The 14,671-nt window shown below is 39.7% G+C and overlaps 1 protein-coding gene across 1 annotated transcript; it reads left to right on the top strand.

The window, feature by feature from the left end:
* The first annotated feature begins 5,786 nt into the window (after nt 1-5,786).
* Nucleotides 5,787-12,838, top strand: LOC124353732 (histone deacetylase complex subunit SAP18). The gene is made up of 2 exons (XM_046803715.1): nt 5,787-6,064; nt 12,195-12,838. Exon 2 carries the CDS (start codon nt 12,242-12,244, stop codon nt 12,701-12,703), a length of 462 nt encoding a protein of 153 aa, XP_046659671.1. The 5' UTR covers nt 5,787-6,064; nt 12,195-12,241; the 3' UTR covers nt 12,704-12,838.
* The last annotated feature ends 1,833 nt before the right edge of the window (nt 12,839-14,671 follow it).

Here is a 14,671-nt window from a genome sequence, read left to right as displayed (position 1 = left end):
ATCAAGTCCTCCTGGGAAAACTCACCACCCCTGTCCAAGCTACCAAAGATGGCATACCGCTCTCTTGCTATTGCAGGGCAATCAAAGAGCAGGTGCTCAGCAGTCTTCTCCTGCTCATTACACCTTCCACAGAGCGGATCCTCCTGAAGGATGCCAACTCTGTGTAGATGCTTCTTCAGGTGACCATGCCCCGTAATGAGACCAAATGACCTTAGAAGACATTGATCTGTTTAATGAGAGAAGGTCCGAAGCCACCTTGGAGGAAGGTGACTGTAATACCATTCTACTCACTCTCAAACCCGGATGCAACCTCCACCTTCTCCCATGCTCCGCGCGAATCCATTTCGAGACAACCCTAGAGGATTCACACCTTGGAACACCGCAGAACGGTTGAGGGCCCGTCATAATTGTTGCTGAGCCCTGGTTGGCCAGGGCATCAGCTCTTTCGTTCCCAAGAATCCCCTCATGACCAGGAACCCAACAAACGGTTACATTGTCGATTCTGGCAAGGGAGGAAACGGTCTGATAGCAATCCCAAACCAGTTTGGATTTGATTGCGCAAAAATCCAGCGCCATCAGCGCTGCCTGACTGTTTGTGAAAATGTTAATCGTCTTGCCCCTATATCGCAGACGAAGATTCTCACGAGGACATTCCATAATGGCTGCGACCTCCGCTTGAAAGACTGTCGGATACGGACCCATAGGAACCACCAGCTCCCTACATGGTCTCACTCCCAGAATTCCAGCGCCTGTGCCGCTTTTTGTTTTGGAGCCGTCTGTGTACCATTCGAGCTCCGCTGGTGGAAGAGGTTTCTTCCTCTCTGACCAATCATCCCTTGAGGGTAAAATAATCCTAAAGGGTTTGTCAAAGGAAAACTTTTGTGGCATCTGATCAGAGATCATGTGCAAAACATCCTCCTGTATCAGAGTGCTAATTCTGCAGTGCCCACCGCTGCAGCCCGACCGGAGTCCCATCTGCTGAAGACAGTAGGCACTCCTCCTGGCCATAGCTCAAATGACAATGTCCAGGGGGGCGAGATTAAGACAACAGTCCAGAGCCGCGCCTGGCGCACTAGGAAAAGCCACAGTGATAGCAAGGCAGGCCATCCCTTGGATACCCGCCAGACGTGCTACCACCGTCTTGGCTTCCGTTTTTGGCCATCATACGACAGCTCCGTACATTAGTGCAGGTCTGACCACGGAAACATAAAGCCAGTACAAGAGCCTCGGCTTCAGTCCCCAGGGCCCACCTATCACACGTCTGCATTGCATTAGAGACCACTTACCCCTGGCAATGACCCTTTCTAGATGAGGTCCCCAGTTGAGAACCCTATCTAGGATCACGCCCAGGTACTTGGCCTCAGGCTTCAGCTCGACGGGTGAGCCTTTAAATAGAAAGGGACCAATGCCCTCCATCTGTCGCCTCCTGGTAAAGGCAACCACGGCAGCCTTGGTGGGGTTGACGATGAGGCCAACCTTATCACACCGGTTTCCCACCATGTTCAGAGCAGCATTGGTCAGTTCCGTGATTGTTGTGTTGAACTTGCCACTCACAAGAATCACAATATCATCTGCGTACCCTTGTGCAAAGACACCGCTGCTATTCAAAGAATTTAGCAGGTCATTCACAACCAAGTTCCACAGAAGAGGAGAGAGGACGCCGCCTTGCGGACAGCCCCTCGTAGCCTTCGCACTAACACTTGCTCCCACGAGGGTTGTAACAACAACCCCGTCCGTGAGCAAGGCCCCTATCCAGTCACACACCTGACCATCAACGCCACGTCTTGAGACCGCATTGATAATCGCCTGAGTGGCTGTATTATCAAAGGCCCCTTCAATGTCTAAAAAGACTCATATGGCTACCTCTTTTGCCGCCAGAGTCTTCTCAATCCTGCATACCAATTGATGCAGGGCCGAGTCGCATGACTTTCCTGGAGTGTAGGCATGCTGGTTAGGATGCAAAGGTTGCTCCAGAAGAGCTCCCTCCCAAACAAACCTGGCAACCATTTTCTCCATGGTTTTGAGAAGGAAGGAGGACAGGCATATCGGCCTGAAAGACTTCGGCCGATCCATGCCCGCCCTCCCCTGGTTCGGTATGAACACCACTCTGGACACTCTCCAGGATAGTGGGATGTACCTGAGAGCCACGGAGGCTCTGAACAGTCTGCACAGTTGGGGAAGGAGAATGTCCAATCCCCGCTGCAAGCAAACCGGTCTCACCCCGTCGCCCCCAGGAGCCTTGTAAGGACTGAATGGGTTAATAGCCCACTCAATCCTACTGAAGGTAACAATACGGTGCGCCAGACTCCACTGCAAATGGGTGGCACGACCCGCATGTCTCCCCTCACTTTCGGGTGGTTGTTCACCCTCATGAACAATACAGTCTGGGAAGTGTGTTCTCATCATAACTTTCAGAACTCCTTCCGGCTCAGTAATGTAAACACCTTGATCGTCCTTGAGACTACCAAGCGGCGAGATGGGATTCTTTGCCAATAGCTTTTGCAGCCTTGCACAGCCTTGCACAGTGTCAATATCGGTGCAGAGCTTCTTCCAGGATAACCTCTTAGCCGTACGAACCTTGCGGTTGTACAGTGCAAGAGCCTCATGGTAGGTGTCCCAAGTGCCCCAAGTTTTGGCTGTCCTGAATAGAGCCCTGACCCTCTTCCTCAAAGAGGCCAGTTCAGAGCTCCACCAGGCTACCTTTGATCTATTTTTGTTGATAACCGGGCAGCTGAGATCGAAGGAGCCGACAATCGCAGAAGTTAGACCGTCGGCAGATTCGTCAAGCAGCGCCGCGCTGTGAATCCGTTTCCCATTAGTGGAATCAGAATCCAGCCGTGCCCTGAGGTTTTCCTTGTATGATACCCAGTTTGTGTTCCTCGGATTCCTATACTGAACTTTTTCCATCATCTGTTCACCGATCTTAAAACAGATGTGAGCATGATCAGAGAGGGAAGGCTCGTCAGACACATGCCAGCCATGCATCCGACCAGCCAAACCCTCCGACATCATGGTCACATCTAGCACCTCCCTTCTTGTCCTCGTGCGAAACGTGGGCACATTTCCCATATTTGCAATCATTAGACTACGGGACATTATATATTCTAGAAGTAACTTACCTCTGTTATTGGTGTTGGTGCTGCCCCACGCCTCGTTGTGCGAGTTGGCGTCGCATCCCACCACCAGTTCCGCTCCACTCCTCCCAACATGGTCCACCAAGGCAGCCAGTTCCCTGGAGGGCGTGGACTCCGCATCACCATACGGTAGATATGATGATGCAACTAGCAGGGCTCGTCCAGTACCAGCCACCATCAGCCTGACTGTGGCGAGATCCCTGCAACAAAATTCCAGAACAGGAATGCTGTCCACCTTGTTGCTTACAACAATACATGTCCTGGCATTTTCAACCTGGGCACTAACAATTTTCACCCCTGTCATTGAAAGCCCTGATATTTTTCCCTTGCTGATCCAAGGTTCCTGTATCAGAGCCACATGAAAAACTTCCGACAGGAAGCGTCTGCAGAATACAGCCGAGGCAGCCTTATTGTGCTGCAGGTTGATCTGAAGAACCTTGATCCCCATGATCAGCCGCCCCATCCCGCGCCCTCAGCTGGACCTGCTCCACACCAATGAACACCCTCCAGCCCCTCCCCTTAAGTGTGGCTGAAGATTGTTCATCTATTAAAATTACGAGTGTTCTGGAATCTCCCTAGTGGACATCTCCAACAACCCTCCAGTCCGACACAGAGATCCCAGCATTCTGTTTATTTATGGCCTTAAGAATGGTCGCAGAGTCCTTCTCGGCCATGGGACCATCAACCCTTAGGAAGACCTTGGTAGATCTTATGAGGTCTTTGTAGTCCCCACAGATCACCCCTATTCCCCCAGGGCCACCGATCCCCAGCCCCGGAGCCAGACCCCGCAGCCAATCCCTGGTCTCGTCACTGCCAAACAGCATGACGAGAGCCCCCCTATCCGGGAAACACCTCTTGAACTGCAGGCACACACCCTCTGCTGAGAGTACCTCGTCGAGAATGCGCCCCCGAAGCTCCATAGCCTCCTCCTTTGAGAGGCGCCTCTCAGGAAAGTTCGCAGGGACCAAGACTAGCTTATGTCCCGTCAGAATCTCCCCGAATGTTTCTCCCAATCCCTCCTCCGTTGAGGGATTGGTACTCCTCGCACGCTCTGCTTGCTCAGGAGGTGCGGTCGGGCGCCTCTTCGGCAGGGATTTTCCGCCGAAGAACCGCCCGAGCGCCCTCTCTTCCCACTAGGAGTAGAGACCGCACCTGCAGTTGCCTCCGGTGCTGCCTCCCTCTGTTTCCTCATCTTCCTTCTTTCGTTGGCCGACATCTTGCCCGTTTGCCTCCTCCATTGACTGTCCGGAAGCCAGGTGCCGTCGGCCTTCTTCTGCTCCATCGCCAACGCTTGCGCAGTTTAAAGGGGAGCTTAAGGTTGTAGTCCATTACACATGCTCCAGTGTCTGTGTCCATGGACTCAACCCTTCCGCTTGCATCATCGAGTACTACATCGTCGTCGATGGTGGTAGCGCTAGAGGAACAGGCAGATACATCCAAGGCCTGGGTGCCGGATGCAACTGCCCGTTGCAGTTCTTCCAGATCTAAATCTGTTGGTGTTTTTTTGTTTTTATTGAAAGAATCCATATAAGGTCCCACGAGTACCGAGGAAATAACGATCCACCCAGCCAGAGCCCCGCATGACCAGGTAAGGCTATTTACGCTTGGGGGGGCGCCCAACTCCCAAGGGCTCCGTTTACGACGCACAACTCTACCTCCTATTTTGCTCTTTATACTACCTTCCAATATAAACATTTTACATAACAACGTTATACGCACAAAACAACGAAAACGATTAACACACAATTTAGTATATTTGCACAAGCCAATGTTTTTAGGGCGGCTTGTACAAGGTTACATGCCGATGATCGATGTACACCAGACACAGTAGTAGGGCAACAGACTAAACAGTGAGCCTGAGCCGCTCCACTTTATTCCACCCCTTGCCTTGGGCGCATCTCTAAGTCACCGGTCATGCTACATCTGATGCACAGTACTACCAGCATAAATGCATTGATAAATTACAAAATCATCAAAAGCTGCAATAAACAATGGCAACGAGGTAACAAACATGTATAATTCGCATGCAGGTTTCAAGGCCTACCAACGCAACGAATATGCCGTTGTAAATAAAAAGTAGAACAACTGTTACAAAAAGCAAATTGGTATAAAAAATAAACACTCGAAACATAATCATATAATGTCCATCCAATTAATTCCCATGAGATCCATGTTTCAAGATAATAAAAAGTACATTTTCATCACATAACATAATTGAAAAACGTCCATTAAAACGCAAATATATACAGGTATAGAAGGAATCAATTACATTTGTATTAAAATTAAACACAATGAAAAAATCATTGCCGCTGAACAATAATAAATAATAACAATAATAAATGACTCTGGTGTCGAGTTCTAGATCCATGGCAAATATTTTTGATTAGGAAATTCCTGAAGAGCCCGTAGCTATAAGACATTCCATCTCGACACCTACTGCAGTCGCAGTATACCACAACTACCGTTACAGTTCTAAAAACCCCACTACACACAGACAGTGTAGGTATTTAAACCATCTACCAACATTTATACATATAATATTATTAACACTCATCTCAACATAAGTTTTACTTTACAGAGAACTGCGAGGTTGCATGATACTGCTCCTAAGCCAATAATAAAGAAAGGAAAAACATCAGAGGGTTGTGGTAGAGAATTTTATTGAATTGTGTCGTGTGGTAGTGTTCACGATTGACGCCGTAGGTAAATGTTTTGATTATAATCTGAAGAAAGGTTTTGGTTAAAGAAAAATTTTGTATTGTAGTTTTTGACATGTGCAATATAATTTGTTAGATTAATGTGTGTTTACACGATTCAAACTTTCGATTTTAGAGTATCTAGAATAAGTCCACTGTGGTGTGAGTTGTGAATGGTTTTAACCCAACTTTGAAGAACGTTACTGGATATACCAAATAGGCTATACAAATTTGGTGAGTTCTGACCTTTATTTTAGTTTGGTTTTTAAATATTAGAGTATATATTATGTAGTACAGGTATCTACTGTTGTAGCTATTTTTTACATGTCAGTTACTTTTATTCTACTATTGGGAATTAACCTATTAAAATTTCAGGGTACGGTCCAATAAGCGGACCCGGTTTTTTATATCGAAATTGGCAAACGATATTACTTAATCATAACCATCGATATAATCAATCGATACTGATGAATTATTTTTAACAACTTAAATAATCTATATGAACAGCTGTAAACACTTTCAAATAATACAAAGTAATATTTTAAATTTCATTTAACATTGTGTATTAAAATGGCCGTCAATCTTAGGAAGCTTCACGAAATTGCTTTAAAAGACGATAAAATATGTTTTTTATGGCTTCAGGATGTTGGGTTAGTACCTAAGAATCCATTATGTGATATTTATGGAAAGGTAACAAATGTAACTGTCAGAGGAGCTAACATGGTCGTCTTCAGATGCAAAAAAAGAAGGTAATGGTGGACACAACTTTAGTAAAAACGTTTTCATTCTGTTTCATTTAGTTAAAGTTATGAGTTTCCCTGATTTTGGTTATGTTCATTTATTATTTGTTATCATTAAATTCACATTTTAATTTAAACATAATTATGATTGTTATTACTTTTATATCGATTGATAGTCTATGATTCGATATGCGAATATTAGGTATCGATGATTATATTCTTCGATATAAAAAAACCGGGTCCGCTTATTGGACCCTACCCAAATTTCACTCATCTAGAGGGAAAAATGTTTACATTAGCCACTTAATAAGCGGCATACACTCCGTTATTCAAGTGCTATTATTGAACAATTCTATTTATTATCTAACTTTGTAAAAATCATATAGGCTACAATAAGAGTTATAATGAATTACCGTAACAAAAAGAATCTTTTACATTACAGTTTTTAAAACATAAATTTTTAAATAACATTACACAACAATAAAACCAACTATGGCCTCACAAGAAACTTCACAATATTTATAATTTGCCCAGCTTGATATCAATAAGTAACCACTTTTGTGAATCGGAGGAAAGAATTCTCCCCATGTGTTATCAGAAGCCAAACCCACATGTGAAGCCACTTAAACTAATCTCGTCACTTGTGAGAAATATCTTACAGATTTTCCTCATATTCATTGCCAATTACTATTACTAATACCTTGAAATCATATGCTAAGTTAAATAAATTGTTGCTAAGGTAAATAATTAGTTTTGAAAGTTATTTGTGTGTTTTATTGCGGATTATGTGAGCAGTCAAATATTAGGAAATTTATTCCTTTTTAATTGGTCACCGTGTTTTCTCAGAGTGAAAGTATAAGTTCATTGTGTAATCATGTGTTATTTTTAAATCAAGAAAAGCCATTTTTATGTGATAGGAAGTTAGTGGTATATAAGTACATACTACATACATACAAAGTTATGGTTACATTAATTTGATTTATTTATTAATTCCATATTATTTCTTTTTTACATGTTTTTTGGTTTGGTGAACGTTTAATTCCATTTGTATGCATTATTTTCAAATTTATGTTTGTCCGGGAAACAAGATTCACGTTATTAATCTATTGCTATCGTTGTAATAAACAAAAGAATATAGGGTTTTAGGGTATGAAAATGACAAATAATGAATTTTAGGCCATAAAAGTGGAACTACTTTTCTTGCACGGTTAGGTAGTAGGAAGTTATGTTTAGGTGAATTTACAATATTTTTTTGTTTTTTCAAGTAATCGCCAGATGGCATTCGTGATCAGACTATTTCGAATTTTATTTTTATTGGTAGGTACGGTACTACCTCGATGGGGTAGGGTACGATAAGCGGACTCGGCTTTTTATATCGAAGAATGTAGTCATTGATATCTAATATTCGCATCTCAAATCCTAGACTATCAATCAATATAAAAGTACCTATAGTCCTCAATAACAATCATATGTTTTAAATTACAATATAACTTTAGTATTTACAGTGATCAAACAAATTATTATAACCAAACTTAGGAAAACTGAAGACGACCATATTTGCTCCTCTCACAGTTACATTTGTTTCTTTCCCTCAAATTTCACATAATGGTTTTTCGGAACGAGTCCAACATGAAGCCACGAAGAACATGTCTTATTATCTTTCAAAGCAATGTCGTGTAGTTTTCTAAAATTTACTGCCATTTTTAATAATCAAAATTACTTGTGTAAAACTGAAATATTACCCTATGTGTATTATTTTAAAATTGTTTACAGCTGTTGATATAGATTATTTAAGTTAATAGTTCAAAATAATTAATCAGTATCGATTGGTTATGATTAAGTAATAAAAACTTAGACAGCATGACATCTTTGGAAGAAACAAGGATCAAGTAACAATCCCAGCTGACACACAAATCTCTCATTCAACAAAACACCTTGGCCTTGATGATTGTCTCTCCTGGAATATCCATATGGACAGTTTGTGTGGTCAGCTCTGTACTGCACTGTTTGCATTGAGAAGAATCAAACTCATCAGTACCCCAGAAGCCACAAAAGTTGCCTACCATACACTCTTTGAAAGCAGAATTAGGTATAGGATCATACTTTGGGAAGCGTCCTCAAACAACAACCTTCAACTTGTTATGGTCGTTCAGAAGCGGGCGATAAGAGTAATGACTGGCATTGCACCATGGGACAGCTGTAGAGAAACCTACAAAGACCTAAAGATACTCACTGTGACAGCTCTCTACATTCTTGAGGTCATCCTACATGCTCATAGTCAACTTGACTTGAAACAACCGCCATGGAAGGGAAACCAGACATGGGCATAACTTCAATTTACCAGCTCACAGAACTGCGCTATTTGCCAAAAAACCATCTTATGCTGGAGCTAAGCTGTTCAACGCTCTCCCAACCCAGCTCAAGCAACTGGAGGAAAGCGATTTTTGTTCAGGAAGACGATGGAAATAGGTTAATAACGGGAAATTCATATTTTGCTGTTCTGGCCATTAACTTCACAACAAATATGTTTTCATTAACAGAAAGAATTTTCAAATTAATATTGACTTGACCCGTACTTTAGATTATTTGTTGTCTTTATGAAAGGGAAATGCTTATAAGTTAATTAAATAAAACATAGAAAACAATCTTTTTAATTTCAGCAATTTTTTCTACAGGCTAGGTCTATGTGAACTGCCAAGGCCTTTTTTAAAAATAAATTAGGTCTTATCCAGGGTTCCAAACGTCCCAGTGAACTTCAGTAAGGAATGACAATAAGTCCCATATTTAGCTTAAATAATACATAATGACTGATAATCCCCAATTTTTTTATGAGTCATTATCTGCCCATCAAGATCTATCCCGGCAGAAGACAGCTGTTGAGCCATTGTAGTCTCCCCAGTTGTCTTATGAGCATCTGTAAGTGTTCATAATTAAGTGGTGAAAACTCAGAACTCTTATAATGTAACCATCACAGTTTACATAACCTCTTTGATCTCCCCGCAGTGTAATCATGAATAGAAATTTAAATAATAATGAATAAAAAATGTGTTTATTTTTCTCATTGAAATACAGTATACAACAACAATATACAGCCTAAAGAAAAATGTATACCAACCCAAAAAGAAAATCGGTACTTTGGTATTATCCTGAGACTACTAACTTATTTTTGGAAGAGTTTTTCTTACCAGGGACCTAAAAGAACAACATTGTTAGGAAATATATATTTTATTTTACTGACTATGAAAATTGCATATCGTTATGACGATTGTTTGTTTTCTACCTGTCAAAAGGAATCAATCTCGGTGAGAAGGCCACTTTGTCCCCATCTATTATTTGGTTTCAACCTATATAAAAGGGTTTAGATTAGGTTATCATAAATATGTTACTAGTAGTGCTAAAGTTACAAGCCTCTGAAGAATGATCTACGCTTGAATTTGGTTACTATCTCGAGGGATGTTTCTCTTTTTTCGTTGGACGATCTGAGGATGGTAAAGTACTGATCGGAAATGCCCTTGGCCATCAGTGTGGGCTTTCGTTGCCACCCTGCACTTCTTGTGAAAAAAAAAAAAACACCCATTTAGATGAATAGTACCTAAATTCAAGCTCGGAATGTGAGTGCTCATTAACTTTTTATATTTATTTTATGTACATATGTATTTAACTATTTATTTAGTCTAATAATAAGTAGTTAATGGGGACAGTGGCCTCCTGGCTGACCTTTCTAACTTTTGGGAGGAACTTTTTTAACTGACACTTTTTGTCCCCATTTAGTAATGTTTTCTAGTCACCAATATTTTATTTAATAACTTGTAACAGATACATTACTTGTAGCAAATATATACTGACATTATTTCTAATATCTTTACTATTTATTTCTAATTATCTATCTCTAACCAAGAACATTAAGCAGTGTGCGACCACTGTGTTGGGGCATCAGATCCTGAATCAGTGACAAAAACAGAACAGTCTTAGTGTACCTGAGTACATTGATGATACACTCGTTAGCAATATATTTTTGAATTGACAACGGAAGAATTAAAAAAGATTTTTTAGAAACAGAACGAAACAATATGTCTGAGTTAGGAGCTGGAGCCGTGTATGGCTCACAAGGGCTAAAGAGTTGCACTCAACCATAGGAGTATTGCGCAGATGGAACAACAAAATATGATTTTGAGTTGTATAATATAATGTAAGAAGTATTCATAACAAACTTTCAGAGTTTACTGTATTTATAAATTCACTCGCCAATACTCTTGATGTCATATGCTTACAAGAAACTTGGATACATAGATGAAGTACGTGAAGCATTACTTCATACTATTCACAGATTATACCGTCGATGCATGAGAAATAATAGAGTGGGAGATTACTGTACTTGTAAAAAGTAATCCTTTAAAATCGGTGTACTATCTCCTACACAACTCTGGTGATTTTTTAATGTTCTGTTAGTGGAGTACAAAAAGAGCATGTAACTTTTTTTGTAATCTGTTTATAGAAAACCAGGCGATTAATTTTCAATGTGATCATCACAAACTTGTTAAGCCGGCCGTGTAAAAAGGGAAAGTTTATTAAACAAAATATAGCTGGGTATTTAATTCATTTTAGAAAGGCAGGAATAAGCTCTGATGAATTTTTTACAAATTCCAGGTACTAACAACTATAATAATTTATAGTGCTTTTTAAATTCATTTTTACTCAATTTGTTTTAATAATTCCTGTTTTCTTCATTAGAGCAAGGTCCCAATCTGTTCTTACATCTTAGATGACATCTGACATTAGGAACCCTTGTAAATGCAAGTGATCTCCTTTAAGACACATGCTTATGCATCTTTAATTACTTTCCTATAGTTTATTGTAATTTTTGGAAAAAAGATAAACTCTTCATTCAGAGAAAAAAATTAAGTTTTTCTCTTGACACTATGATTCTTTTAATAATTTGTTTTTCACCTTGATGGTTTACATTTTATCGTTTTGACTGGGCAGCAAAAGTTCAAGTGAAAGTTAAGTAATAATTAAATTTGTGAAATTGCTGCTGAATTGAAAGTCCATAATTATAAAACTCCAGTTTTCTCTGTCTAAATGAGAGTTTAGGAGATATATTTGGGAGAGATATTTTGGAGGGTTTTGTGTCTGATCTTATTTTTGTGTATCCTTTTGACATTGCTGACCACTAATAATAACCTCTTGGCCATAGTGATCCACTGGTGTGTTGACTGCAGTTTTAGATGTTGAGATCACTCCTGTGAGACTTTTTAACCAATGATTCCAGGTCGAAGGACTGTAGCAGATCGACGAAATGATTCGTTTTCCAAAACGTTGATGTTAAATACCAACTTACAAAAGAAATATATATATAGAAACAAACATTTTTAGAGCGAGTGAAGTTGTGGATAATAGCTTGATGCAAAGTAATTGTCCCTAAACATTAAATTGCTATCGCCAAGTGATCAAAATCCTCTTTATCCCCAATATAAGAAAAATACTAAAATCTTAACATTTTTTACATTGGTCACTTACTAGTGTTGATAGTTATTTAAATGTACTAATATACTATACAGCTCAAATGTTTTTCTGTAAATGATTGGTTCTGTTATTGTGACTTTGAATCATTGTTTTGATTTCAGGTTGTGATCTCATCAGATTGTGTACAAGTACTTCACTAGTTACAAAAATGGCATCTACCCTGGAATCCATGGTTAGAATTGAAGAGCCAGAGAAACCTGTTGACAGGGAGAAGACATGTCCTCTTCTGCTGAGGGTGTTCTGTTGTACTGGACGGCACAACAACATCATGGAATATAGGAACGGAAGTGTGCCAGCTAATGAATTGCAAATATATACATGGATGGATGCGACTCTCAGAGAGATCACCAGTTTAGTGAAAGAAGTAAACCCAGAAGCCCGCAGGAAAGGGACTATGTTTGAGTTCTCCCTGGTTTATCCTAACCCTGCAACTCCAGGCTACAGGTTCCGTGATGTCGGCAGCACGATTTCCGGCCAGAAAGGACCGGATGACTCGAAAACATTGTCTCAGTTGAGATTCAATATTGGGGATTTCATGGATGTTTGCATTACACCACCCACCCGTATGAATCCACCCATGATGAGACGTGGGGGTTTAAGACCATACTGAGTAGGAATCAATATATGAATTCCAAATACATTTTGTGTTCAAAAACCTTTTGTAACCATTTATGAAACATGTTTATCAATAATTTTAAGGTGATATTAAGGTACCATTTTGAATAAAGAGTAAGTAAGTGTTCCAGACTTGTAACTTTATTTCAGTTTTTAACCCATATCTTTATCTCAAAAGTAGTAGCTAAACACGTAATTGATTTTGCATTATTTATACATCTCAGAAAAGTTACAAACTCCTGAATGCGTAACTCGCAACGATGCATCTGGACAAGTCTAAAAAGGAACTTACCATCCATTACAAATAATTCCTGCCACACTGACTGAACCGCAACCAAATAAAAAATTACATTAGCACCTTCAAAAACACAGTTTATAAAAACTAGAAAACGTTTTATTTCTCTCGTTCAGGTATAACTTCACCATGTACTTTCGTGATTTGTTTCGATTGTGGAAATGAGTGAGATTGACCTCTAGTTCTCTATCATTGTACTTGAGCCCTTTTTATATTCATTGTAAATTTTGCAAGCCCCATTGTGTGATAATGCTTCACAAACGCTCAACCAAAATAAACAAATGTTTTTCAAAACACTCAAATTTCAGTATGTTTCTACAACTGGAATTGTCACTGACACTGTTTTATCAGAATCCAAATGCAACAATCTTCTTAATGTCATTTGAAAACACTCAAACAGATTTTAAGTCCCAGTCATGTTCACTAACACTTGAATAGTAAATATTTGTTTACAGTCGGAATTGCATACTGTGCAAGGTAGGAGTATACCACACCACAAGCCATGTAACAGGTTTTGTTAAGGTTGCACTTAAAAATTTCAAGCCTATAGCTCATTCCATTTTTGAGATATCCAGCAATTAAATAGACAGATAAACATGATACAGAAAAGAAATGTTTACATCCCTCTGGGCAGAAAAAATATATTGTGACAAATGATGGGTTTCAATAACTGATACCAAACTAATATTTTTTTAGTTATTTTAATTAAACATGTGTGATTTTTTATTTGCGAATATTTGTTTTATACATTAATTTTTTATTATTACTTTTTTGTTAGTTAAAAATACTACTGTGATTTATTTACGAACAAAGTATTGTTTAAGCCTTTATATTTCAATTACAAACATTTTTTTAGATTTAAATATAATACTGTTGTGATACTCGATTTCTACTACTAGAGGTGATGGAACTATAATCTATTGGAGATAAGAGTAACTCCTAGATGAAAGGGGAATCCGGGAACATTATATAAATATCTGGTCTTAAAACTATGATTTTATGCATTTCTGAGTTGCAGGAGATGGTGCAAACCAAAAATACTAATTTTTTCAAAGAGATACTGAATGCTGGCTATAAGCATGTCGGTGATTTTTAATATTGTGAACTTGGTTTGGTTGCAATCAGTTGAAGACTGAACGGTTTCCTCTGGTGGTACGCCGGGTCTATTACACAGATGTGATTTGCGGCTGACAGTTGCAGATGAACTTGTTGAGTGCTGTAGGCGTATATCTATGTCTACGGCCGAGAATGGTGTAAGTGCTGACAATGTATTGATATATTCCTCTTGTTTTCCTAGTAAAATAAAGATCGTATCACCGTGCTTGATGTATTAAGTGATTCTGACATCTTTGTCTATTAGCTTCCCTCCAACTAGCCCTTTGTTATTGGTCAGGGTAGAGGTGCAGAGGAAGAGACGAGTCCGCTGTCAACCTCCCTGTGGTGGGTCACTTGTTCTGTTACTGCATTGTGAACAAGTGTTGTCATTAGCCCTTGAATTTATTATCTGCTGTTTTCATAGTTAGCTGTTTCTGTGTGTTACCATTTTCATTATATTATTACATTGTTGGCCAGCTAGTGTTAGAATACCTTCCTCACTACACTTTATCAAAGAAATTTGTGCAAATATAGAAGTTTAAGTTAAAAAATTATATTGTACATGAGGATATT

This window comes from Homalodisca vitripennis, chromosome 2 (genome assembly GCF_021130785.1).
Source record: "Homalodisca vitripennis isolate AUS2020 chromosome 2, UT_GWSS_2.1, whole genome shotgun sequence".
Lineage (NCBI taxonomy): Eukaryota > Metazoa > Arthropoda > Insecta > Hemiptera > Cicadellidae > Homalodisca > Homalodisca vitripennis.
The sequence above is the reverse complement of the archived record's forward strand: the minus strand, read 5'-3'. Positions and strand labels throughout refer to the sequence as shown.